The following is a 27,735-nucleotide window of genomic DNA, read 5'->3' as shown; positions in this document are numbered from 1 at the left end:
CTCAATAACTTCCCTCCCTGGGCCTCCTCCCTTTCCCGTGTTTCTCTCCTTTCCTTCCTTCTGTCCTTTTAATCGAAGAGGAGAAGCCTTCTAGCTGGTTCACGACTCATCTGGAGGTAAAACTCAGGGTTTCTGGGTCATATGTCCTTTATGTGCAGTCGCTGGATGATGAATGGGGGTTTTTAAAGATGAATTTAGTATAGTGTGTGCCCCCAGTTGGGAGGGGAAGGTGGGGGCACGCAGTCTGCACGCGGAAGGGAGCGTTGCATTCGAGAGCCATCCCGCTGGGAGCCGTGCTAGGAACTGGTGGCTCGAGTGTCGTCTTCTCCTCATGCACCGCCGGGCCCCGTGACCAGCCCGAGGGCAGAGCTGTAGAAGAGCTAGTGAGGTGGCCCGGGCGAGAGGCAATGCAGGAGGCCCAGAGATGGGAAGGGACACGCAGGAAAATGAACAGCCAGAGAGCACGTCACCCTCGGGTCTGAATTCTCCTTCTGTGGAATCCTTGTCCTGTGGTTTGAGGTCCAGGAGGCCGTGAGGAGTCGGTGCAGAGGTTGGAGACCGCGGAGGCAGGGGTCCTGCTGCAGCTTCTGCAGGACGCTTCCCGTGGGGTGGCGTGGACACCAGTTCCCCTCAGCTCCGTGGGCCGAGGACTGCCAGGATGGAGCATCGCGAGGAGCGTGAGACACTCTGCAAGCAGAGTTCGTGGTGTGGCCACGGGGGGACATGGACGCATCCCTGGTCACTGCAAGGGGTTGCATCGGAGGTAGTGGCGCCAGGCTGAGCTGCTCAATGGTGTCTGCAGGGCCACGATCGCAGGGGCCAGTGGATGTGCTGGGTCAGCAGGGCCCCAGGCCCCCTCCTGCATGGAGTCTGTTTTCTCTCAATTACCCAGTTATAGAAAAGTCTGTATATTTAGGACTTTCATGAGCTTGGGGGACCCTACAAGGGGGTGGGTCCCTCTTACATTGTTGGACACAGATGTAACCTTCCCATGCGGAGAGCAGGTGCATGTGGATGTGACTTCACTGGAGGCGTAGAGGGGACGGCCAGTGGCTCTCAGTTCTGGAAAGCGTTACAGGGTTATGTCCTCAGGACTCCACAGATGAAGCCATTTCCCTGTCATTTTCCAGGTAAACAGCACTTTTTTTTCGGTAATTTTGTCATTTTAAAAGGAAGTCTCCGTTTTAACAACCAGTATACGTTCACTGGGGGTTTCATTTATCGTTTCCCATTTTTTAAACAGGATCTGCGTCTTAGTTTCGAGAGAGTTAAACGTTTCGTGTTATGTATTTATTTATTTTTATCCTATTTAGTGTTTTTTAAAGATTTTGTCTATTTGACAGAGAGTGTGTGTGAGCGAGTGCAAGCAGGGGCAGAGGCAGAGGGAGAGCAGGGAGCCTGACGAAGGACCCTGGGATCATGACCTGAGCCCATGGCAGACGCTAAAACGACTGAGCCACCTGGGTGCCCCTTTAGTGTCTTATTTAAAAAGAAAGAAATGGGCAGCCCTGGTGGCTCAGTGTTTTAGCGTCTGCCTTTGGCCCAGGGTGTGATCCTGGAGACCCGAGATCGAGTTCCGCGTCGGGCTCCCTGCATGGAGCCTGCTTCTCCCTCTGCCTGTGTCTCTCCCTCTGTGTGCGTCTGTGTGTGTCATGAATAAATGAATAAATGAATAAAATCTTTAAAAAAATAGGAAGAAAGAAAGAGGAAAACACCCCAAACACCACAATCACACCTTTGGTCCTAGAGGAGGCATTCGCTCAGCAAACAGTTGTGTGCCCCATCCTCTGAGGCACCGACTTTGCCTCATTTCCTAAGTCCTATACTTGGTAAGAAAAAGGGGTGATTTGGTCGACCACATGAGTCTCATCAGGACACATCGGCCGGGGCCGCTCTGGAAGATTTTACCGTTGGGGTTTTGCCCCCCATGGTGGATGTTGTCTTCTCAGGATGCAGAAACCAAAACAGCGTCGCATGCAGACTGGCTGGTCGGCAGGACCGGCCCTGCCTTCCCAGAACCTGCGGGCCTGTGCTTTGAGGTTTGTTTTGGGAGAAGGACAAATTGCCACTGTCGAAATCCCCAATCACCAAAATATCCCTGACAGCCTATTATAAAAAGAACATTTTAAGGTAGAGGTTAATAGTAGCTCGATCCCTTTTCGGTGAGGGCCTCCCCCGCCGGCATCCTGCAGTCCAGTAAACAGTGCCTTGGAAGCTGCTCCCAGGTGGCCCGAAGACGCTCCCGTTCATTCAGAGAGTAATGACTGCGGGGGGGGGGGGGGGGGGTGTTGTGTGCACAGGACACGGAGGGAGCCAGCGGTTGGCGAGCGCCTGGGCTCTGCACTTGCCTGATCCTTCAGCCGCTAGTGCCTGGACGGGCACACGGCCCAGCTCCCTGCTGCAAGCCCTGTGGCCGCACTGCCCGGGCGTTGCCACCTGGAAGCCCTCTGTGCTTGCACCTGCATGCTTCTGCCCCACATAGACGCCTTTCCCCACATCGACCCTTGTGTTCTTGCCTTGGTGTCTGCTAACGGGGTTGTGAGCTTTATAGCCATCTACAAGGCATTGTGGGGACCCCTCCATCCCCGCTTCCTCCCGCATGCCCCCCGGTCACCACCCCTCGAGGTCCATTGTTTGCTCCACGGCTGGAGGCTCTTAGCAGGTTCACGCGTGGAGGGGGATGCATTCTCACCCATCGCTGTGCTTTTAGGTGGTTCTTCCTCTAATTAGAGTCGACTTTATCTGACAAATCACAAGTCAAGCTCTGAAAATGTTACGTGAGCCACGTCATTCCTCAGCCACAGAGGGGCGCAGCTCCTTGTCACCTTCCACAGGAAGTCTTCCTGGAAGCACCAGGCTTGGGTGTGCCCAGGTGGGAAAGGCCAGGAGCCCCCACAGCCTGCCCCCCTGCACCCCCTGGCCCAGGGCCTGCACCTCCTCGCCCCAGGACTTGGTCTGAGGATCCCCCCTCGGCCTGTCCCTGCAGGGGGGAGGCTGCAGGTGTGGAGATGAGACCCCAGCCCTGCCTGGAGCAGCCGCTGCAGGACGGGGTGATGATGAGCAAGGTGTGACAGTGGCCCCCCCACTCCACAGATGGGTTAGCACCCATGAACCTGCAAGAGAGCAGGCTTCACCGGCCGCCTTCCCCACCTCACTTCCCTGCAGCGATGGCTGGCTTCCAGCATCTCTTCCCAGATAATCGACTTGACTCTGTCAGCGTCGTGGGGTCTCCTTCTGGGCGAGGCAAGTCAAGTCTGTTCCGTAGATTTCTGTTTCTCTGCGTGTGAAATGAAGGAAAACCCGGGATCTTTCTGGGAGAATCTGATCCATTGAAGGACACAAACCCACCCTAAACCCCAAGCACTCCTTGGGTTGCTTTTGGAATCTGTTTTGGGGGCACCTCTTTTTAGCCTTTCAGGGAACACTGATGTTTTCCAGAAATGGGTCTCTGCGTGCAGTGAGATGTCTGCATCTGTGGAGTTGGGGGACATGGTCTCCTCTCCAAAGGATTCTTAATTCTCTGGGGTATGTTGTTCATTGCTTTTAAATTACGTGCCCGTCCTGCTCCACCGCTGCCACCCCCCGGGGCCCTGCAGCGGTGACCTGGGGCAAGGCCGGTGCCGTGGTCCTGGACGTGTGAGGCTAAGAGCAGGGCCCATGCAGACGGCAGACGGCCCACCCGCCCAGTCCTGCCTGCGTCCCCACGCCAGGTGCCTTCTCTCGCGGTCACTCTTGAGCTACCTTCTGGAACCGTCTGGCTTTCCTTATTTGCATTAGAAAATACAGAAGGAGCATGTCCTCCAGGATGACTCACGAGTTCAAATATGTTGGCAGAGGACATTCGTATTTTATTTTGGTTGAAGGAGGAGGACAGTGAACATTTAGGGCACAGAAGGAAGCCGGGTCAGAATTAATGCCAGAACAAACTTCTGGTTGGCAGCGTCCAACGTAGCCAATTGCTAGTCCCATCCTCAGCCAGGGCGAACCAACGGTCTATTCTGGGAACGTGGCAAACTGGTCCAGTAATTACAGTGTGCCCGGTGGCGCTGGCAGTCCTGGGGGCCCGGGCTGGCGAGAGGACTCCTGGGCTGGAGACCCCCCTCCGCTCTGCAGGGTCAGCCTGTCCTCCTCGCCAGGGACAGACACTCCTGACAACTTGGTCACTTTCCCAGCCATACAAAACAGCAGCCCGAATTACCTGTGATCCCCCCCCCCAAAAAAAATCAATTGAGCCACAAGGTCTAGGGAAAAACAAAGCGACTCTTCTTCGGGACAGAGGATTCACTTTCGGAGCTGCCGCTGCCACCGCCACCGCCGCCGAGAACATCACCCTCCTCAAACATCAGAACCGGCAGTGACGGCCGCCCCGTGTCCCCCCGTCAGGGAGCGAGCGGGGTTGGCGGATGTGCCTCACTCCTGCAGGTCAGATGAGGTCTCCGGCTCAGGGGCGCCGTGGCCGGGGCATTGGGTGCTGCGGGTGTCTGGCTCGCTGGGCCGTGGCGGTGGCCGTGCTGACGGCCCATCCTCAGGGACGGAGCGCCAGTCGTCAGAGCGCTGATGGAGTTCCGGCCCCGTTAGCAGTGTGTCACCTCTGCTCCCCTGTCGGGTCCTCACGACAGCACGGAGGTAATAAGCACTGCTGTGGGCTGTGGGCCCCCGAATCCACAGGCTGAGTCCTTTCCCCAGGACCTCAAAATGTGCTGGTGTGTGGAGACAGGCCCCCCTTCCAAGGGAATCGGGGAGAAACCAGGTCCCGGCGGTGGACTGTAAACAAGCATCACAGGCGTCCTCGTGAAAAGGGGACATTTGGCGACAGACACGTAAGAAGCGAAGACAGTGGGAAGAGACACAGGAGAAGGACAGCCACCTGCGAGCCAGGGGAGGGAGGGCCTGCAACAGATTGTCCCTTAGAGCCTCCGAAGGAACCAGCCCCATGACACACTTCAGCCTCCCGAACGGCCGGACAGATAGTGAATTGTTGTTTGCACCTCCCGGTCGGGGGTTCTCTGTCCCGGCAGCCCTAGCAAACCGCAGGTGTCATCCTCATTTTGTGGGTGTGGAAACCTAGGCCCGGATTGCTTCAGGGGCTTGCCCAGGTTCCCCCGGAGAGCAGGGGCTGTGGCCTGTGCGACCCAGGCCTTGTGGCTCCAGGGTCGGCGCTCGGCCACCAGGCCTGGGAAGCGGGTGGCATGAGCCTCCTTTCTGTCTGGCCACGTTTTCTGCAGGGACTCCTCCGGTGGCCTGGCGCTCCCTGTGCTTCCTCCCATGCCCTCCTCCCTGTTTGAAGTTTTGAGCTACACTGATCGCCCCCAAAGCCTTGGCCTGCGCAAAATTTAGTGCACAAAAGTGTTTCTTAATAAGGAAAACAAGCACACACCTCCAGGACCGTGAAATGTGTGCCTGGAAATCACTCCTGGCTCCACCTTATTTCCCTAAACATTTCTTGTTGCCACATGTTCTCACCTGTTTTTCTTTTTTTCTTTAAATATTTTATTTATTCATAGAGGCACAGAGAGAGAAAGGCAGAGACACAGGCAGAGGGAGAAGCAGGCTCCATGCAGAGCCCAATGTGGGACTCGATCCTGGGTCCCCAGGATCACACCCTGGGCTGCAGGCGGCGCTAAACCGCTGCGCCACCGGGGCTGCCCTCACCTGTTTTTCTTATCACAAAGTCGAGCTCACACCCTGTAGAGTATCTGGTGAGTGTTAAAATCAGAAGCGCTGGTCCCCACTCGATCTTACTATATTGTTGCCGTCTGCTGGATTCCTGCTGCCCCCGTTGTGCTGTCCTTGTTCCAGAAGTTGGCTTGAGGTTGGCCCCAGCCCGGGAGTCACTCAGGACTCTGGGACGGCCACGCAGAGTGGTGCTCCGTCCTGTTCCCTCGATTGCTGAGAGTCTGCAACACGTTGCCTTCAGCCGCCTGGTTTCTGGAGTCGCCCTGATTTCTCCGTCACCGTGAGAGCCGCGGTGGGGGGTGGGGGGGGTGTGCCCGGGGTGGGTGGGGGCCGCCCTGATAGGGGACGGCCCATCTGGTGTGTGGGGTAGTCCTGAGCTCGCCAGCGTAGGTCCCAGAACCATCATGAAGGTTGCAGAATACAATACGGAGCAGCTTTTGTGATGGGATGGTTGAGACTGAAACATTAATTGGGTTCTTTGGTGGGGTCTGGCTGAGGACAAGGGGGTTTCAGGATGGCCGCGTGTCTTCCCTGAGCCCGCGCTCTGGCGCACGTCCTGCCCCTGCCTGTCGTTTCAGCCCCGTAGAACGGCTTGCTGGGAATGGGCCGCCGCTGGTTCCTCAGGATGAGGGCGGGAGGCCCTGGGCTCTCGGTGGGGTGGCCCGGCAGCTCCAGTGATCTGGGAATTAGGAGTCCCGTCTCCTGGTTTATTCTGCGGCGGCAGCGGCGGGAGTCGCTCACCTCTGAGTGATGCAGAGGATGAGGGCTGGGGCAGTAGGATTCCCTAGGCTTTCCCTCGCTCTTTGACTGTATTTTTGGCAATGGCTTAAACTCCCTCCGGACTCCCTGACCTGCACCTCCTCCTCCACCTTTGAAATGAGGCCTTGCATGATCTCCTACTGCACGCGAAGGGAGCACAGAAGAGAGACTTTCTGCCCTCCTGCTCCGCTTCCTTTGAACCGAATGCCGTTTTCTTTCTGATCTTTTCTTACTGGTTTGCAAAAGGGGCGGTTGTGGGGGGTGAGCGGTAGCCTGGTTCCGGAGTGGTGTCCCGGGAGGGACGGCTCTCCCCTCCACGCCCACCGCCTCTTGCAGGTGAAAGCAAAGCAGGCTAGAGCCAGCGGAGCCCCCCCTTCCCTGGGGCCTGAGCAACAGCACACCGCTGGGCAGACTCTAATTTTAACTGGTCCCCCTCCTCCTCATCGCAGGCAGGGGCTGCGGCACACGCTCGCTCATCGGCGTGGCAGTTCTGCAGCAGGACTGACAGCCTGAGGGGCCGCCGTGCCCCTTTGTTCGTTTGTCAGAGTCTGGAGACAACCCCCCACCCCACAGCAGGGATGTTATATAACTTCTGGTGTTCACCCCCACTCATCTTCTCAAACTGCACATCTCATATGTTTGTAACCTATTTTTACCTTTAGAAGAATTTTTCGAGTGGGTTGGGTGAAGTGGAAACAGCCCCAGGTGGTTCTATGGGCTAATTGCTCTTTCTTGGAGTGGAAAAGTGGGGTTGGACTCCCCTTGGCACCTCTTTCCCTTCCGGGGTGCCCTGCGTCCTGGCCCCGCTAGCGTGCGGACACTGCGACCCGAGGGACCGGCTGCTTGCTGCAGATGTGCCTTGTGAGCGCGGCTGACAAGGCAGCCAGCTGTGCCTCTGCGGGGTGTCCAGCACGTCGACGCCACTGATGCCAAGGCCGGGGCTCCCATCCTGGGCTGTGTGAGACCAGTTCTCCAGCTCACCTTAGCCAGACGGGGCCCACCTTCTACCAACGGGGGTAGAATAATCCCAAAAGCACATGTTGAATGATCAGCGACAGGAGACGCCCCCACCAGCAGCCCCCACGAGGCCATGAGTTACGGTTGGAGCTGTGAGACCCGCATTACCTCCGATATTTAGCGCCGGAGACTTTGTGGGACTCAACATCTCAGTCTTCTTATCTGTGAAGTGGGGATAAGGGTGTGCACTTCACAGCTGGTGAGAGGGTTAAGTGAAACACTTTGCGTGTCATGTGGTTCAAGATGGTGCCACGGGAACCATGAGCCTTATGGGACCGGCCACAGTAGCGTGGCTTTCATGGTAATACGGCAGCTGAGCTGGGATTCAAACCCAGTGGCCTCTGATCCCAGAGACCATACGCCTTCCAGGAAGGGTGTTGTCTGTGTTAGGCTCCCGCGGTGTCTTACGCTCCTTGGATAAGGAGGCTGAGCTCCTCCCTCAGAATTGTGTTACCTGGTTAGCCACAGGTTGGCTGGGTCCATTCTGTGGCATGTCCTAGGCCTCTCTGAGGGTGTGGGCGCAGTAAGGCTGCTGTGTGGTCGTCCAACCCACAGAACAAAAGCTACGGAGAGTCGGGAGCGTGAGGGCAGGTGGCCTGGCTTTGACCCTGAGAGTCTTGTAGACTTACCGCAGAGGTAAGTCGTGGGTGGGTTTCCTAGGACGCGGGGCCCGTGAGATTCACAGGGGGTGCCCACACCTGTGCTGCGGGGTCTTGGGAGATGCCACCAGGAGGCTCACGAGGGAACGGCACAGATTCACCAGGTGGAGGAGGAGGAGGGTGGACGTTTGTACCATTGGAACGGCGCCGGCGAAGGCCGCGTGTGGGAAGGCCCAGACGTCTTCAGGCAATGAGCACTAGAGCGCGTGGCCAAAATAGAATGTTCTTTCTCGATGTGGACCGGGTCCGAGTCCTGTGAGGCCGCGAGGGTTGTGCGTTGGCTGAGGACGAGGTTGTGAGATGTCTTCACAGCAGGCTCAGGCATTTTGGAACGGAAATGTAATTTAGGGGGAAAAATAAACTTTGTGAGATGAGCTAACCGTGTAGAGAAGGGGAAAGGTTGGGATGGCGGCAGGGGTCTCACCAACGGTACCTTCACCAGGCTCTGCCTCTGGTCTGTGTCAGCGGTGCACACCTGCACCTTGTGCTTTAGGATCTGTGTCTGGCTGCCTTGGTGCTACGGCAGCAGACTCTGGTAGTTGCTGCGGAGGCTGTGTGGCCCTCAAAACCCAAAATACTTACTATCTGACCCTTTGTGGATAAAATTTGTCAGCCGATGCTCTGTACCTTTCCTGGGCTGTCGGGTAGGGCACTGTTCAGCAGAGGGAGGAAGGATGTAGAAAGTAGGGCTGGGTCATAATTCTGGACTCCATCGTTTCGTGGGCCGTGGTCAGTGCTCATCAGAGGGTCACAGATTGCTCCTTTACCAGCTCCTTCTCAGGTACTAATCTGTGGAAGGGGAGGGAGGAACTCACACCTGTTCTCCAGGAGCATGTAAGCCAACGAAGAGAGTCCTTACTGAGCAAGCATGTGTTTGAAGCGTGGTTCTGCGCGTGGCCAGGAGCGTCACCGCCTCGTGACACCTGCTACTTTACGCCGTCTTAGCTTCATTTCAGTCCAGAGGGCCCTGCGGAGAAGAGGACAGGACTGGACCCATCTCCGCAGCAGGCCTCCCTGCGCCCGGGACCCTCTGCCAGACACAGGATGAGGGCACCTACCTCATAAAGCTGTTGAGTGAGCAGGTGGCCGAGGAATTCTCAATAAACAGTAGTTACATTATTATTCCTTAATTTTTATTTGAGTTAATGTCGCCTTTTTTTTTTTATTACCTTGTGAGAAAACCAAAAACTCTCCCCCAAAGCCTGACACTGTGAACGCCTTTCTTCTGGAGCTGACAGGTGCTCGTCTGAAGTCTCAGCTCTGACAGGCAGCCCATCGGAGGATGTTGAACCTCTTGACGATAAAATAAATGTCAGATCTTAAATTCGGAAGAGGCGTGTAGGAGAGCAGATATACACTGACATTTTGGGAACTCTGAGCTAGCTCAGAGAAGAAAAATGCTATTAAATATCATTCGGAACTTTTCTCTCAATTTATGTAATAGTGACGTACGTTTCCTAACTCTAAGTAGGCGAGCAGGTGCGCTGAGTGAATAGGCTCTCCCTTGACTGAAGGAAGCCCAGGAGAGAGACCCTGTCTTTATCCCAAACTCCCATGGGTACGATACTTAAATTCATTTTATTAAAACATCGTAACCTTAATATATGTGCTGCCGAAGCAAGCACAAAACTTTGTAATTTTATTTTTTTTAAATACAATTTTATTTATTTATTTGAGAGAGAAGAGAGAGGGAGCACAACCAGGGAGGGGCAGAGGCAGAGGGAGAAGCAGATCCCCGCTGAGCAGGGAGCCCAAGGTGGGGCTCGATCCCAGGACCCCGGGATCATGACCTGAGCCGAAGGCAGACGCTCAACCGCTGACCCACCCAGACGTCCCAATATGGGGATGTTCTGTTTGCCCCTGTGCCTGGGCCATTCTCTCCACCCTCAAGCTTGCCCACCGCATTAGGAGACTGCTTTAATCGGAGCTAAGGTAGCCATCCACTGTTGCTTTATGCACATAAGAATAAATGCAAGTATACCTGAGGTTTCCAGAGTGTTCAGGGCAAAACACCTACCGCCGTGTACTTGGCTCTTTGTACTTCCTGTGTTTCCAGACCTTTCCATTTTAGTGCTTGGGAGGCCCTGCGCTCGGTCTGCAGCGGCCTGGCGTCCGGAGTGTGGATGTTCACAGTTTATTTACCCAGTGTCCGGCTTGGATTGTTTTTCCACGTTTGGTATTTCAGACGGGACCGCCGTGACTAACTTTAGACACCACTCACATGCCCAGAAGTGGGGTTTCTGGGTCAGTGGGTAAACGTAGGCAAAGGTTTGTAGATTTTGACAAAAAAACTCTTTTCATGTGCTGTATTATTTTGAACTTCAACCGGTACGCCCACACTTTACCATTCTTCTGCTTTTACTGGTTTGATAGGCCTTTAAAAAATCACATTTTATGTGCTTCAACTTATATAAGGTTATAGGAAATATTGTAACAAACATTTTTTTTTTTAATTCTATGGATGAATTCCTAGAAATGGGGCTCCTTTTTTATTATTATGTTTATTTATTTGCACAATAGAAAGACAACTTATGCTAACAATTTAAAGGTTTAATTTTTCATTAATTAGAATAATTTTATTATTTTTTATATAAATTTATTTTTCATTGATGTTCAATTTGCCAACATATAGAATAACGCCCAGTGCTCATCCCATCAAGTGCCCCCCTCAGTGCCCTCACCCAGTCACCCCCACCCCCCGCCCACCTCCCCTTCCACCACCCCTAGTTCGCTTCCCAGAGTTAGGAGTCTCTCATGTTCTGTCTCCCTTTCTGATATTTCCCACTCATTTTTTTCTCCTTTCCTCTTTATTCAGAAATGGGGCTCCTTGATCAAAAGATTTAGACACTATTAAGGGCATCAGTGAGTATTGCCTGTTGCCCGTCCAAAAGTCCTATCATTGCATTTGCATTTTTGTTTTAAAGATTTTATTTATTTATTTGACAGAGAGAGACAGAGAGCATGAGCAGGGGTGAGGACGGGGGACAAGCAGACGGCCCGCTGAGGAGGGAGCTGGACACGGGGCTCGATCTCTGGACCCTGAGATCATGACCTGGGCCGAGGGCAAACACTTCACCGATGGAGGCCCTGAGGCGCCCCTGCATTTCCTTTAGTCGTGTTGATGGGTTTTTCCTTCACTCTAACCCAGTTATTATAATTTAGAAAATGTGCAGCTGATTTTTACAGGTGGAGAACGAACCCTATCATTTTCTGTGTGCATTAATCAGGGCATGAGCACTTGAGATACGCCAAGGTCGGGGAGCTGGGGGAGGGCAGACCCGAGGCCAGAAGCCAGCGCCCTGGTTCCCAGGAAGAGAAGCCTGGCACGTTTTCTGCATGAGTTCACACCATGGTCCTCTGGGCAATTTTCACATAAATTTATTGGGCCAAAATGAGTGTCTTTATTTCACTGTAGTGAAAAATCACACTTAATTGCCAGTAGTTACTAAGCCATCCACTCAGCAAATATTGACTTTCCACAAAAGGCACATCGTACCGGCCGTGATGCCGCACGTTATACCAGGTAGTCGATGTTACACGGCCATCAGATCCTCCCGGTTCCTATGGAAGCTTCGAAGCTACTAGAAGAGGCGATTCCTTTGAGTAACATTACCGCAGCTTTTCCCCCGGCCAGGAGCTCTGGAGGGTCGGTGGCACTGCCCCTCCGCCACGCCAGCGCCGTCGTGGGTTCTCTGGGTGCTGGGCTGAGCCAAGCACACACAGATCGCTGCCCTGGAGAGGGCACGTCCTGGAGGGCCGCAGAATCAGCGAGATAAGGGAGTGAAACAAGACAGTGGCAAGTGCCGGGGAGGAGAGGAAAGCCTGGAAGGACGTTGAGTAGAGTGTGTAGGGGGAGCAGGAGGGGACCCTGGCAGTTTCCGGGGTGGGGGGGAGGAACCCGACGGGGTCATGGTGCTGCAGGTGCACAGCGGGCGGGGAGCCCCAGAAAGCAGCCCAGCCCCTCCCTCCACCTCGCAGGGGGCATGTGGGGCTGAGCCACCAGGAGAGGAGAGGACAGGAGACCTGGCCTCGCACAGCCCCCCGAACCAGGCCTTCTGGAACGCCAGGAAATCCGTGCACGGCCCCCGACGTGTCCGAGGCCCGCGCTAATGTGTTAACGAGGGAAACACTGTGCGGCCGTCATGGGTTCCCTTCTCTTTGGTGCTGTTCTCCTAGACTAATGACTCTCAGGTGACCTGACAGTTTTCCGTCTGCCAGAGAACACGGTCCCCTTAGACCCATTATAGCTTCTACGGCTCCGTCCCTCCCCGACGCAGACTTCTGAGGCTCTGTGTCTGCTCCTGTGGCCTTGGGCCCCGTGCACCCCGGCTCCGCACCTGGTCCTGGGAGGAAAAAGCCAGGCTGGGACGCCGGGCTGGAAGTAAATACGGTTCGTAGACGCGGGTTATTATGGGTTATTCCCAGCAGGAACGCTTCCCCCTGGAAGCCTGCTCCCAGCTTGTTGCTGCTGTTTTCCTGGGAATAATTTGAAGTTCGCCTCTCCGTTTCCCTTCAGGAAAGGTTGCATCAGTTTATTTGATTAGGTTTGACTCCCCCAGGGGTGGGCTTTGAATAAAGCTGCCCGTTCCGGAAACCATGAGCAGGTTCTGCAGTTGGAGCCCCGGCCCTGCTCGTCCGGGCTCCTCTGCTCGTGCACCGCGGACCCACGCCACCATGTCTGAGCTCATTTTGAGTGAGTTTTGTGCTTCTGTTTTTATATCTAATAGAGCTCCCAACGTTGTCTGGGTGAAGGACGAAGCGTGGGGGTGGCCGAGGCTTTGGGAACAGGTGGGGAGTTGAGGGGGCTCCCGGCATCGCCACGATCGCCTCTCTGTGTCATGAGTTTGGTGGCTCTCTCCATCCAGCGGGCTCATCTGCACTTGGGGTCTCCTCCGCCCGGGCCAGGAGGGCGAGATTGGAGCGGCCTTGCCTGTGTTCTCTTATAGCGAACATCTAGAGAGAGAACATATACGTTCTAGAATAGTGGGTGAGGGGCTGAGGCTGGGGTCTGGCTATGCAAGTGATGTCGGGAGTCGTCTCTTTGACCCGGTGGGACGGAGCTGCGGAGGGTGGGCCCTTGCTGACCTCCCGGTGGGCCTGTGTGAGGACACGCCGAGGGCCAGCCCTCCTCACCCAGAGGTTAGGAGGCTCAAGTGAGACGAGAGATTTTCCCCTCCGGATATTAGCATTTACGGTCTTTGGCGTTGACTCTGGGGGAAGACGGAGGAGCCTTCATGTGATTATGACCCATCTTCTCATTGGGGAACCTGAGTGCTGGGCTGATTCCTGCATTTTAGCCGACTAAATGGTCTCATGGTTACCGTCATTAAGCCAGGTATCTCATGTAACAACTGGACGGTTCTCTGTGATGGAAAATATTCTTCCCAGGTGGGGAATGTTCAGAACATCGACGGTGCTTTCCTCAGAGGGCAGCCTCTCGTGTTTTTTTCCAAGCTGGGACAGCCGGGTGCGCTGTCGCCCCTTTGTGTGCTGTGGGTGGCCTGGTGGGGGAAGGAGCCCTTCCAGGCTCCAGCAGGTGGGCGGTGGGGAGAGTGGTGGGGTGAGCCGTGGGGTGAGCCGTCGGGTGAGGGTTTGGGACCTGGTGCAGCCCGGTCTGCCGTGCAGGAAGGAAGCGTGGGCTTCCCAAGTCAGGAGACTCGGGATAGAATCCTGGAAGGGCCACTTGTTGCCTTGGGCACATCGTGCATCTTCCCCAACCTCATGTCTCCCGATGTGTTAAGTGAGGACCAGTGAGCTGACTCCCTGTCTCCCCAGGGTTGATTGATCAGGTGCAAAATAGAAGGTGGAACACAGAAGCCAGAGAACATGGCACTGATCCTACGAGCATCACAATTGTTATCCAGCGTATGTGATGAGGAAATAGTTACCCGGGGACCTCCTCTGTTCTGGCTGCGCAGGGCAAGCGAGCGAGGACGTTGCTTGGCTCCTTGGTTGTTGGGGAAAGCACTCGTCCTCTCCACCCCTGGGGCACCCGCATCGCCCCGCTGAGGCAAGTCTTTTCCTCCCTAACTAGGCGGTCAAGGCAAGAACAAAATCATGCCTGGCAGTTTTTCCTTGGAGGATTGTTCCCCCCGCCCCGATTGTTGAATGGTAATACCCTCCTTGCGGCGCTTCCATCCGTGACGGGGAAGAGAGCAAATAAATGCAGACCTGCCCGTAGCGTACGTCAGAGAATGGCTGTGGGGTGCCAGACAGGGAAGGTGACAGGGAGTGATGGGTGTGGGCGCGGGGGGATGCCCCGTGGTTTTATGTGGGTGATCAGAGGATTGAGAGGACGCGGGGGATATAATGGGCTGCGGGCCATTGTGCTCTGGAAAACATGAAGATTGGTGACGTGGTTGTCACAGTCGTCACGCTGCTGGGGTGACATACGATTCCTTAGGCTTGTCCTGCTTGTTTCCTAAAAATAGAGCCCTCTCACGGTTCTCAGGCTGCTGCTGCACTGGGAAGGGAGTCGAGGCCCGTGGACCAGAATGCCGTGGATCCTGCCCACCTCCACGCGCGGTGGCCACGATTAGTCATTACCGATGAGCCCCGATGATGCCCAAAGGTAGAGCCCACAGGAGAGCTCTTTCGCGGGGCGACGTGTGCCGGTCAGGGAGAAGCAGCCCTGTTCCCCAGGGGGACTTACCTGTCTGTCCCCGTTGGCAGATGCCACTCGCTGCCGCTTCCAGATCTCGAGCTGGGGAGCCTGAATGTGGCTGCACTCCCACGTGGGCTGCTGGGCTTGCAGGGGGGTGGCAGGGAGAGCTCCTCCCCGGAGCACAGGGGCTTTAGAGGCTCCCGTGGGCTTTCCCGCGAGAAGTGTCCCCAAAGCTCGGGGTGTGCGGGCTGAGCCCTGTGGCCCATGCTGACCTCTTTCTGGAGCATGTCCCGGAGCCCGTGGGTCTCCGTGGGCTGGAGTGCCAAGGGGGGAAACAGAAGTGTCCTTTACAGGCTGCACCTGTCGAGTGCTGGTCCCGCCCCGTCCTGGGAGGCTGACATCACGGCTTATGGGCGACGTGTTCAGCGTTCGGTGGCTTTTTCAGGAAGGATTCGGGTGCTCCAGTCCTTGCTGGGGTCCTGACCTGGAGCCGGAGAGGGGTTGCTAGCAGGAATTTCCAGAGCGTCTGTGAGCTTTGCTCAGGATTCCTCGGTCGGCCCCACACGTGGAGGCCCAGATGCCAACCTGTGCAACGAGGGTCAGCAGACATTCCTGGAAAGGGCCAGATCGTGAGTCATTTAGGTTTTACTGGTTTTTCTTTGTTTGTGATTTGGTTTTGTCATCTCTAAAAAGGTATAAGAGTGTTCTGAGCTTGAGCACCGTCCGAGGCAAAGGCCTCACAAACCCGGCTTGAAAGGCTGGAGGGAGCTCCGGCCGGCCCAGCACCGCCCTGCCTGCCGCCCGCTCCCTGATACGGTCTGGTCTGCCTCAGGGGCAGGGACGGGGTGGGCTCAGAGGGCCACACATTTTCCCACAGCCAGCGGGGTGCATGCTGGAGAGGCTCTGAGGCCCCCAGACCTGCTCCTCCCCTGGCTTCGGCGCGGCCACGCGGTCCTCTGTCCTGCCTGCCTGGGCGCCACCTGACTGCCCTGCTCACACCCGCATCTGGACCGTCGGCCCTCCCAGCAGCCTTTCCGTCAGGGTCTGTGCAGACTGTGACCTCCTGTCATGGGCCCTGTTTGTGCTCCTCAGGACAGGCCCCGATCTCTGATCTGGATTGTTGTTGCTCTTGTTTTAATTTATTTACTTGAGAGAGAGCATAGAGGCAGAGGGAGAAGCAGGCCCCCCACTGAGCAGGGAGCCCGACGTGGGACCTGATCCCAGGACCCCGACATCATGACCTGATCCAAAAGCAGATGCTCAACCGACTGAGCCCCCCAGGCTCCCCCTGACCTGGATTGTTGCAGCCACCCCCCAACAGGCCCCCTTTCACCCGCCGGTGTAAGGAGCACCCTGCAAATGCTCTCCACACCTTGTACCCATCCCGGCTGAACTCCCCCCGCCCCGCCCCGAGCACACAGGCTGCCGTGCTGTGTGTCGTACCCACTGCCCTGAGTGATGTATTCTCCACCCCCCCGCACCCCCGTGGAGTATAGGCTCCCCGAGGGCAGGGCCGTCTGTCCATCTGCTCAGAGTGGACATCCCCGGTGACTGGAATGGCACTGGAACCAGACACGGTGGGGTTGGAGACCAGGTGGATGGAGGTCTCTGCCCGCTGTTGCAGCAGGTGTGAGCCGAGTACCAACGCTTTCCGGGGTTTTCTCCACCCCAGCACCGTCGATCTGCATTTGAGAAATTGTGGTGTGTGCGCTCACGTGTTAAGAAACGAAATCCAACCAAGTAGATTTGAAGACCTAATTGGCTTTATGGAGCGATTCCCGAGTGGCGCAGCACCCCGGCCAGGAGGTGGAGGGCCGCCCCAGCAGCTGCACACCGCGGAAGGTGTCTGCAGGTGGGGGTATGGTGAGAAGCCATCCGTGGAGGGAAAGAAAGGCTTGTCTCAGGCCAGGACGTCAGCTTTCCTCCTGGGGAGGCAAGAACAGCGGGATTTGTGGCCTCACTGGAGATGATCGGGACATTTCAAAAGGACTTTCCAAAGGTCACGCTCCTAGGAGAGGTGGAAACTGTGATCCAGCCTTGATTTGCTGCGCTGGGGGCCAGGGACGCCGCATCGGGCTCGTGTCCTTTGGCTCGCAGACTGTGCATTCCTGGTTGTACAGATCCTGCGTGTTTCCGAGCTCTGGAGTGTGCTTGGGTCCTGGCCTGCAGGTGCCCCCAGGACCTAAGGCTGAGGCCATTTATGCCGCTTGGTGATGTGAAGACCCATCAGGGGCTCTGGGGTCTCTCTGCCGGTTCCGGGGCTGCCTCTGTCTCCCAAAGCCCCTTGCCTCCTCTGGCTGCTGGAAAGCTGGCACCTGCTCCTGTCGTGCTCCCCTTCCCTGTCACCCTCCCCGTCCAGGAGCAAAGAGGAAATGCAGATATGCCTGAACTTGGAATATCAGTGGAACTTCAGTAAGAAGTCTCTGGAAACCACACATTTCAGTTCATTTTCTGGCTGGAGTAGATCAAATAAGTTACAACCGCAGCCTAACGCTGATGGAAAGGTGATTCCTGTCGACGCCCCTAAAGTTTCTTTGAACAGATTCCTGTCACTTTCTACCTTTCCCTTCACGACGAGATCCTCCAGGGCAGGTGCTTTCACCCGGGAAGACGGCGCTCTGTGCTTGGCGGTGTCTCAGGCTCTCAATCCCGTCTACAGCAGGGCTTAGGATGCGTGGAAACCTGCCTCCCTAACTTCCCGCAGCGAAAGGCCTGGGGTGTGTGAACGTGTAGGAGTGGGAGGGGAGGAGCCTCTCAGGGAGGGCCTGGTCCGTAGAGCGGGGGGCGCTGAATGTTCACAGGACCTCGTGGACAGCAGGACTCGGGCACGGGTGCAGCATGTGCCCTGAAACAGTCAGGGCTTTATCAGGAAAGCGTATTTTATCTTGACTGCAGTCTCCTGTAGAGACACTTCCCACCTCCGGGAAGACCTGTGGCTGTGGCAGCAGCACGCGCGGGAGGGCTCTCACGGGAGCAGAGTGACAGCTGCTCGGGGGGTCAGAGGAGCACGGGGCCTATAGGCTTCAGGAATCCCAGAGGCCAAAGCTGGGGTGAGGCCACTGGCCCATGAGGCACGGCGATGGGCCACGCCACGAGGGCTGGGTGGTCAGTGAGCGCAGAGCTGGTGTCTTGATTCCTCCCAGAGGCCTGTTTCCACCCTACTGCAGTGTTCTCCCCTCGTTACATCTTAATCCATGAGTTCAAGGGGTTGACAAAGCCCCAAACCCTGTCGTCCTAGCAACAGGGCTTCCGCTTGGTGCCTCGAAGGAAGCAACCCTTGTGCCTGACCTGCTGCCCACATGAGCCGGCCAGAGACCTGCTCCCAAGCCGCCTTGCCATCCTCCGGGAGGGACTTCCAGGAGCGGGGGACCTGCGGTGACGGTGTAGACCAGCCTCCCGCGGCCCACACACTGTCCTGTGTTTGCTGAAGTGTGATTGGGATCAGCCTGGAGCAGGGAACCGGGGTGGCCCAGGGCTCTTCAGGCTTTAGCATAGATGCCAGCATTTTCTGCTGCTCCTTTCTCTGTATCCTTACCTGGGGGGTACAGGGGTGGTGGGGATGGGACACAATGACCATATCAGTGGCAGTTTTGGCAGGAATACATTCGAGGGCTCATTCTCAGGGAGAAGGACACGGTGTTGGGGCAGGTGTCACATGTGACCTCTTAGCAAATCAAAGGGCTCAGAGTAAGCAAATCCTCTCGAAGAGGACAGACAATTCAGGGACAACCCCCCCCCCCCCCCCAGCCTTAAAACATCATGATTCTCTTGTTTGATTTTTTTTTAAGATTTTATTTATTTATTCATGAGAGACACAGAGACACAGGCAGAGACACAGGCAGAGGGAGAAGCAGGCTCCATGCAGGGACCCTGACGTGGGACTTGATCCTGGGACCCCAGTATCGCGCCCTGGGCCGAAAGCAGGCACTAAACCGCTGAGCCACCCAGGGATCCTCCCCATGTTTGACTTTTAAAGCGTCACTTGCTGGTAGCCACAGTGTCGTGTGTACGTGGGCACACTGAAGTCGAGACAGTAGGGCCTCTGTGTCTCCTGGGCGTTTCGTGCGGGCGGGAGCTCGCAGCACCAGGCTTGTCCGGGCCTGGCGGGACGCGACCACCGCACCTGAAGCTTGCGCATGGACCATTTCATCCGCCTCAGCAGCGAGCGTGCGAGTTCTCGGCCACGAATGCCGACCGTGTCCCAAGCGAGCCGCCCACCAGAGTGGCAGCTTGTGGCAGCAGGTCTGCAGATCCGCCCAGCCCCGGGGAGGAAGAGTCTCCAGGCCACGGCCCTGGCCAGCACTGGAAATTTCTCTAGGGTGTTGTCTGCAGGAATCGCCCGCGTGGGTGTCCTGGGGGCCTTGCTCCTGGAAGTCTTGGCCTGTTGGCCTCTCCTCCTGGCAGGGGTGGTGCAGACCGGGTGCCGTGTGGTGACGGGAGGCGGGGGGCCTGCCCTGTGGGACGAGTGGCTGCCGTGACGAGGGCCTTCGGGGTACACCTGCTGCAGGTGTTGCACACAGTCAGGAAGCCCCTGTTCTCCCTCACTGTGCACGTGTGCTTGAAAGGGACAAAGCACCCTGAGCTGCACGGCACGTGTCTGCAGCTGCAGGTCTCTGGGAACTGGTCCCCTGCACAGTGGCAGCTCGGACAGCCGGGGGCCCTCCCTCTGGTCGTCGGCTCCTGCTCCGTGGATGTGGCCTGCTCTTCCCCACCCGCCCCTGCAAACTCTTGAGTGCAGCAAAGCCCCTTTCAGGGAAATGCCTGAGCGCAGCCCCCCGGCCCCCGAACGTGAACAATGTGTGGTTGCACCCAAGCGAGTGCTTGGGGTCCACTCTGCTCATCCTTGACCCCCTTCCTGGAACGTCACTGCGTTTGTCAAAATGTTAAAAACCACACAGAGTTTGATGGTTATAAATCAACAACAAACCTGTGCCACTAGAACTAGCACAGTGTTTCTCAGATTGTTAGTGTCACACTTGAGATAAGGCCATGGGGGAAAGCGCTGGCTTAAAAATGTTATTCTTTCCGCTTGAATCTGCATTTCAATAGGCTTATTTGGGTTTAAGTGGAAAAAGTAAAGTTCTTTTTTTTTTTTTAATAAGCTTTTTATTTTTGTACGGTTCAGATTTAGATGTGCAGATTTAGATTAGATTTAGGTTAGCAGATTTAGGTTTCAGTTTAGGAAAATGACGCAGATCCAAAGTCCAGGGAGCTCGCCTGCTCCTGCACCCAGCGTCCCTGACTAGTGACATCTGCAGGGGGGAGCTGCATTTGTCACAGCTCCTGAGCTGGCGCCGGGACATCCCTGATTGAAGTCTACACCTCATTCCCACGTCCGTGGTTTTTACCTAATGTCATTTCTCTGCCCTGGGACCCATCCCATCCAGGACACCACATGGCAAGATCTGCACTTCCGTTTTTTTTTTTTTTTTCCAAAATTTTTATTTTAATGATTTTTTAAAATTGATTAATTCATGGGAGACACAGAGAGGCAGAGACATAGGCAGAGGGAGAAGCAGGCTCCCTGCAGGGAAGGCTGGTGCGAGACTCGATCCCAGGACCCTGGGATCATGCCCTGAGCTGAAGCCAGGTGCTCCCTTCTCCCCTTTTTAAAGACTTTATTCTTAAATCATCTCAGCATCCAGCATAAGACTTGAACTCACAACCCAGAGATCCAGAGTCACATGCTCCTCCGACGGAGCCAACCGGGCGCCCCGGGACGCCACACTGCTTTCACTTCTCCTGTCTCCTTGGGCTCCTCGGGGCTGTGACAGTGTCTCAGGCTTTCCTTAGTTCTGATGACCCTGACGGTTGTGGGGAAGACCACTCTGTTTTTCAGCCGCCACTTGCCTGGGGTTTGAGTGATGCCTCCCCTGTGATTAGGCTGCGGTTGTGGGTTTTGGGAAGAAGACCACAGAGACGCAAGGGCTGTGTCTGTCCCGCCACATCAGGGAGTCCGTGGGGTGGTCGTGACTCAGCACGGCCGGCGCCGCCCTGGTCACTTGGCTGTGGGGTGGGCCAGCTTTCTCCACCAGGCAGTAAGCCCCGTCCCCACGTCCACGCTGTCCTCACTGGAGGAAGTCACCCTGAGCAGCCACACGTAGAGTCGGGGGTGAGGCTCCAGCTCCTGGAGGCGGGGAGAGCAGCCTCCAAAACTACTTGGATTTTTTTCTCTGCGTGTGAGAAGCCTCTTTGCTCTCCCAGTTATTTATTTATTTACGTAGTCAGCCACTTACTTACATCAGGATGAGCTTATGGACATTCACTGTCTGGTTTTTTTTTTTTTAAGATTTTATTCATTAGAGGCACAGAGAGAGAGGCAGAGACCCAGGCAGAGGGAGAAGCAGGCTCCACGCAGGGAGCCCGATGCGGGACTTGATCCCGGGTCTACAGGGTCACACCTGGGCCGAAGGTGGCCCTAAACTGCTGAGCCACCCGGGCTGCCCCACTGTCTGTTTTTTGTTATAATCCTGCTGCTTTGCTGCCCATATGGTTCCCGCCTCAGCCGCTGGGAGCCCGTCCCTTTGGCTCCTGTGTGGCTGTGACACGTCCCCAGCAGTGTGGCTGGCTGCCCCGTTGGAGCACCTCCTTGCTTTGTGCGCTGCAGGACTCAGCAGAATGAGCTGGAGCGTTTCCTGGGCAGGTCCTTCAATCTGCCATTGTAGCCTCGTTCCTTCTGTTGGGGCACGGCCGTTAGGAACCAAGATCTGGGCACGTGGGGTGCTTGCTGCAGGCGGGGTGCCCTTGTGGGCGCGGTCGGCTGGCGGAGCTGCCTGCTGTGAACCTGTGCGTTCGCACCTGTCTGAGCTGTCCTGCTGGGGCTGCGTGCGCCTCTATCAGGCTAACCACGCGTGCCCGCCAGGGCCTCCGGCTCTGACCCAGGACCACCCCGACCATTCCAGCCGCCTCCCCTCGCTTGTCTGGGACCTTCCACTCCAGCGGCAAGAAGCCTGACTCCTGCCTTCCAGCCGTCCCCTGGCTTATTTGTTCACGTGGATGGTAGCCTCAGCGTTGTTGACACACACCCCTGAGGAGGCAGCTTTATCCACCAGGGCTTGGGGGGCCTGTAGACAGTTCCGTCTGCCTGCGCTTTTGCAGATTCCACTGGTTTCCAGACCTACGCAGGTCAGCGCTTCCCCCACCCCTGCAGTGAGGTTGGTTTGTGTGTTTGTAGTAGAGTAAGGGTCTCTCTTCACTGTCTGCTTTCCACCTGGGATACCCTGACTTCCTAAAGTATTTTTTTTTTAAATGTGCATACATCCAGGTTCTCTCTCTGTGCTGTAAAGTTTTGTCTTACGGGTTTTGATAAATGCGTAGCGGCACGCATGTACTATTACAGCATCATACAGAATACTTCCCACCCCCTACAACAGCCCCAGCGTCCCACCTAATCGGCCCTCCTCCTCCTCCTCCCTCCCTCCCAGTCCCCTGTGATTGCCCATCTGTTTACTGATTCTACAGTTTGCCAAATCCAGAATGTCATATAATTAGAACCATACAGGATGTAGCCTTTAAAAAAAAAAAAAGACTTTGTTTCTCAGGGTTTTAGGTTCGTAGCAAAATTGACGGCGAAATACAGAGTTCCCACGTACACCGTGTCCCCACATGCGCACACTCCTTCACTTCACTCCTTCCCTGTTGACACCCTGCCCCAGAGGGGGCCTCTGGTCCGTGGGTGAGTCATCGTAATCACCCCCAGGTTTACTGTGTCGGCTCAGCCTGCCGTCCCAAAACGCCGTAGACCAGGCAGCTTAAACAACAGTTTATTTCCCACAGTTCTGGAGGCCGGAAGTCTGAGAGCAGGTGCCAGTGTGGTCAGGTTCTGGGGAGAACCCTCTTTCTTCTCCCTGTGTCCTCACATGAAGATGAGAGGCAGTGAGGGGAGGGAGAGGGAGAGACCCAGATGGTCCTCTCTTGAAGGCCACGGGCCTGTTGGACCGAAGCTCCACCCCGTATGACCTCATGTAACCTTCATTACCTCCTAAAGGCGTAGAGTCCCATCAAGGGTTAGGGCGACAGCATAGGAGTTTGGGGAGAAGGGACACAGTTGGGTTCGGGTTCACTCGCAGTGTTGGACATTGTGTGGGTTTTGACAATCGTATAATGACATGTATCCCCCACCGCAATAGCATTCCGAGTAGTTGCACGGTCCTAAAAAATCCTCTGTGGCTCTGCCTATGTATCCCCCTTTCCCTCCCTGGCAGTCACTGATGTCCGTAGTTTCACGTGTCCCCGAATGTCATATATTCTGAACCACACAGATGCAGCCTTTTCAGGTTGGCTTCTTTCTTTCAGGAATATGCATTTACGTTCCCACTTCATGTCCTTTCATGGCTTCATAGCTCATTTCGTCCTAGCTCTGAATAATAGTTTATTGTCTGGACACAGCACCAGTTTAAACAAACTGGGGTATTTCATTCCCCCACTGAAGGACACCTAGGTTGCTTCCAAGGTTTGGCATTTGCGAATGAAGCTGCTCTGCACGTCCCTGTGTAAGTTTTCCTGGGAATGCAAGTGTTCAAATTAGTTGGGTTAATCCCTGGCTACGCAGCTGCTGGAAATAGTGAACTTTTACCATCGAGCTGTCGTCCTCTCCTTGGGAGGAGGTAATATCCCTTGCATCTTCCTGAAGGATCAGGATAATCAGCCCTTGGATAAGTCAGCATCTCTACAGTTAACTATCTACTCGGCTACCATTCTCATGTTCCTGCTGCCACTGACAGCCCCAAATTACGAGGCTGCAGCTTTCCAGCAGCCCTGCCAACATGGAAGTGCTCCAGTAAGGCCCGGGAAGCTCTGAGGCAGAACTGAAATTCCTTCCTCTTGTGTCTTTGCAGACCTAGGAGGCCCCACTCTCCTGTGCAAAGGAGGTCTAGCAGGATGGTTCACTGCCTGTGCATTTGTGTCCTGCACACTGCCACTCAGGGCTTGGACAGGTTACCCAGTCTCGGTGCCCTGGTTTCCTCATTTGTAGAATTGGAATAATGGCAAATCTTTCGAGTCTCAAAGTCATGGTGTGGATAAATGAGATGATTTATGAAAGTGATTACCATGATGCCTGATGCACATGAAACTGTGTGTGTGTGTGTGTGTGTGTGTGTGTGTGTGTGTGTGTGTAATACGAAGATCTGCCTGTGACGAGCACTGTTGAGAGGGTAGGAAACAGCACCTAGCCTGGAATAATGTGTTATCAAGTTGGGGAGATAATAAAAAAATTGGGGAGATCAGCTCACCCATACGGCAGACTTGGGAAGCCACGCTCACCCCGAGAGTCATAAGGAAGATGAAATGAAAGCCAATATGCAGAGTCTAGCCCAGCGCCTGGCAGACGCGGGTCCTCCGCTGTGGTGTGAGGGGTGAGGCATTTGTCAGCCTTCAGCCCAGGTGGGCTCTGGAGCCTGCAGACCTGGTGGGAGTGCTGGAGGCGCAGCGACGCAGACCAGTGGCTCTCAGGCTTTGCTGTGGAGGAGAATCCCCAGGAAGGCTCCTGGAGGCGAAGATTTCTGGGTCTCTCCCCCCTCCCCGGCCCCACTCTGAGACTCGCTGATTCTGTAGGTCTGGGTCGGGGCCCACAGAGTCGCGTACTAGCAAGTTCTCCAGCAGTGCTGATGCTGGTGTTTTGGGGAGTGCGTGTTCAGAACCAATCAACCACATGTCGTGGAGACTCGGGTGGGGGGGGGCACAGCTGAGGGGTTGAGAGAACCCGGGGAGACCTCACAGCAACAGGGGCTGGTGGTGGGCATGGAGGCGGGCAGGGGGTGATGGGGTGCGGAAGGGAGGAAATGCGGGAGACTCAGCCGGCTTAGGTGCACCGGAGCGTGTCGGAGTCACCCAGAGCGGGGCAGGCAGGCAGCGACTGGCCTGCAGTGAGTCCCCTGCTTCCCTTGCTGTCTTGGAAGGGGTGAGGCCAGAGAGGGTGGGGAGCCACCCGGTCGCACAGCCCGTGCACAGGCGTGTGACTGCTCCGCGCTGACCTGCGGACGGAGCTGCGGGACCCCAGCCCGCTAAACAAGCAGCTTCCCTTAGAAACACTTTGAATTACTTACATTGAGGAAGGCTTATAATTGACCAGATGTTCTTAAAAATAGTTGGCTGCATATGACTTGACCTTCACATTAGGAAAACAAAGACTGTTTTTTCTTTTATTGTCCATTGTGATTTTTTCTCCCAGCAAATTCCTATTTCAAGTTTGCAGCTGTTCAGTGTTTGCAGAATCATACTCAGCCCATGCTGAGTGGAGGGTGGTCCATGAGGGGCTTAGACGGTGTCTTTTTTTTTTTTTTTTTTTTTGGTAAAATCTGTCCTGCTGTTGTGTGCGTTTAAATCCTGATTCAGGGCATCTCAGGGAGGACGTCACGTAGAGGGGAAAGAATCCTGACGCGGTGCCAGGGGATCGGGATCTGACCGGCGTGGAGAGCGGTTCCCGGGGAGGGAAGCGAGGGGCCGCGGGAGGCCACGCTGCCTAGAGGTCAAGTGGAAATCGTGGTCCAGGAGGAAAGGAAGCGAGAGGTCAAGCGTGCAGCTTGTGCTAAGGGTCACGTCTTCGGAGAGGCTGTAAACAGGAAACAGAGCCAAACCCAGAGGCTGGGAGAGGGAGGAGAGGCTGGGAGCGGACAGGCCGGGAGAGGGCAGATGGTCCCGCGCGGGCGGTGCGCGGCTGGGGGGCCCCCGCGTGTCCACGGGTGCAGGGTCTGCCCGGGACTTGGGGCGGCCGCTGCCAGCCCCATGCGAGGGCCGGTGTCTGGCCGTCCGCATCCTGCCGCGCGTCCCGGGCCACCACCCCATCCTTGGATCGCCCTGACGGCGCACGGTAAAGCGGGGGCTTTGGGGGCGTCTGGAGGGCTCGGTCGGGTAAGCGACCCACTGGCTCTTGGTTTTGGCTCAGGTCAGGATCTCTGGGTCGTGAGATCGAGCCCCGCGTCTGAGTGTGCGCTCAGCCTGCTTGATGGTCTCTCCTCCCTCTGGCCCTCATGCTCGTGCTCTCTCTCTCTCTCTTATTTTTTATTTATTTATTTATTTATGATAGTCACAGAGAGAGAGAGAGAGAGAGACAGAGGCAGAGGGAGAAGCAGGCTCCATGCACCGGGAGCCTGATGTGGGATTCGATCCGGGGTCTCCAGGATCGCGCCCTGGGCCAAAGGCAGGGATCCCTCTCTCTCTCTCTTAAATAAATCTTTAAGAAAGAAAAAAAGCAGGAGGCTTCGGTTCTGGTTGGCTTCTTCCAGAGATTACTGCTGTCAGTGACCCCCTGAAAGATGAAGTTCATCATACAGTTTCTCTGCTCAGCAGCTCGTCGGTCCCATCGGTCCCTGTGGGTTTACGTCCAGGGTCTCACACCTGACATACGGTAGTGACTTCCACTTAACCAGGCGGGTAAAAGGTCCCAGGAACCTTACATATATTTCTTCCCACTCTTCACAAGCGCATGTGGGAGGCGGTGGTGTGTAGTGTTAGGAAGTGAAAACGCTGAAGTTCTAGAGGTTCAGTGGTTTCCCCACAGTCAGCGACCCTGTGACAGAACCAGCGTCTGAACCAGGTCTGCCCCCATCCAAGGTGGGGATCTCATCCCCCTGAGGCCGCTGTAGCGCCCTCCGGAGTCGGGGCCGGGACCTGACAGCTCGGGGCACCTGGCCCCGCTCTCCCGGAGGGACACGCAGTCCGTGGCCTCCGCTCCAGGCCTGCAGCGCTTCTGCTTCTGCTTCTGTTACAGGTTTTTTTTTTTTTTTTTTTTTAATTCTTTTTTGCTACGGGTTTTGATCCCTTTTAGGGCTGGCTAGTATTCATAGTCAAAACAGAATCATCGCTCTGTTCAGTGGGCTTTAAGCAACAAAATCATCCAGGAGTTGAACAAAAAAAAGATGTAGAGGAATATAAATTAAAAAAAAACCCTGACTCGTGATCCCGGGCTCTAGAAAATGCTTGTGGACACCTATAATAATAATAATAACAACAACAACAACAACAATAATAATAGATGGATTCAAGGTGTAGAGGAATGTTCCAAATCTAAATGAACTTGACTCTGGCTCCCGCTGCACCCCCAGGTAGCTGAGTGACCCCGGGTCACCTGAGCGCTGGCCCCATCGGCCATGGGTCAAATTATGAGCCTTGTTTAAATAATTCGGAAGGCTCCAGCCAATCTAAAAGTCATTTGAGTTTGTGCTGAAGAGTTCCTTTCTAACAGCAGAAGGTGCACTTCCTGTAGACCAAGTGGCTGAGGTTACGAGCTGTCCTGGGAGGCGTCGGTGGGGTCGTCCCGGGCGCCGACCCTTTCCCGCCCTCACTCGCAGAGCGGATCCAGGCGGCAGCTGCCCTCGTGTGCTCAGGCCTTTAGAGGCCACGGTGTCCCCTGCGTGTCTGTTACAGTCACAGCCCCGACGTTCCTTTGTCCTCTGTCGCTGCGTCTTCTCCTCTGAGCCCGTCCAAGGTTGTGCAGTATCTTGTCTCTGAGTCTGGACGCCCGGCGTAGAGTCCACAGGGCTGTGTCCTACCTGAGTCCTCGCTTAACGATGCCCAGTGAGCTGCGACTGGAGAAAGGGATAGAAGTACATGTCTAGAAGGCACCAGGACAGCGTCTGTCCCCAGGGGTAGCTTGTACACGCGACGGAGAGTCTGCGAGCTCACGGGCATCCTCACCGCCTTTCTCGCAGATCCGTGAAAGGATGGCCGAATGAGACCTTGCAGGGAAGGGGGGTGGGGTCCTTCCTGGGCGTTTCCTGTTGGTGCCGGGTCCTCGGCGTGATCTCCGTCCCCCACAGCGCCTCTGGGAGACGTGGTCACCAGCCCCGTCACCCACGCACAGTGGCGCACCCGGGTGGATGATGGGCACGCCGCTGCCCCGCGCCAGCTGTGGGCCTTCCGCTTGCTCCTAGCAGAGAGATCCCTTTGCCCCTGCCGCGGGGCCGCCACCCTCTGTCTGGGGGAAGGTCTGAGCCTATCTTCTCCCCCAATTTGATATCCGCTCTCTGTGACCCGTGTGAAGTGTCACCTCCCTTCCGGACGCAAGCTTCATCTTCCTCG

At 55.8% G+C, this 27,735-nt stretch overlaps 1 protein-coding gene across 9 annotated transcripts in view; it reads left to right on the top strand.

The window, feature by feature from the left end:
- Positions 1–27,735, top strand: part of RNF144A (ring finger protein 144A) — a 119,400-nt gene that overhangs the window by 49,281 nt on the left and 42,384 nt on the right. Inside the window, exon 1 of one of the 9 annotated variants that reach the window (XM_026009162.2) lies at positions 25,325–25,525. The exons of the other annotated variants lie outside the window; for them this stretch is intronic. Within the exon in view, the coding sequence (XP_025864947.1) occupies positions 25,348–25,525 (178 nt within the window). The 5' untranslated portion in view covers positions 25,325–25,347. Of the gene's footprint in view, positions 1–25,324; positions 25,526–27,735 lie in introns of those variants that run through there. 9 annotated transcript variants of the gene reach the window in all.

Source organism: Vulpes vulpes, chromosome 8 (genome assembly GCF_048418805.1).
Source record: "Vulpes vulpes isolate BD-2025 chromosome 8, VulVul3, whole genome shotgun sequence".
NCBI lineage: Eukaryota > Metazoa > Chordata > Mammalia > Carnivora > Canidae > Vulpes > Vulpes vulpes.
This window is presented reverse-complemented; position numbering and strand designations above follow the sequence as displayed.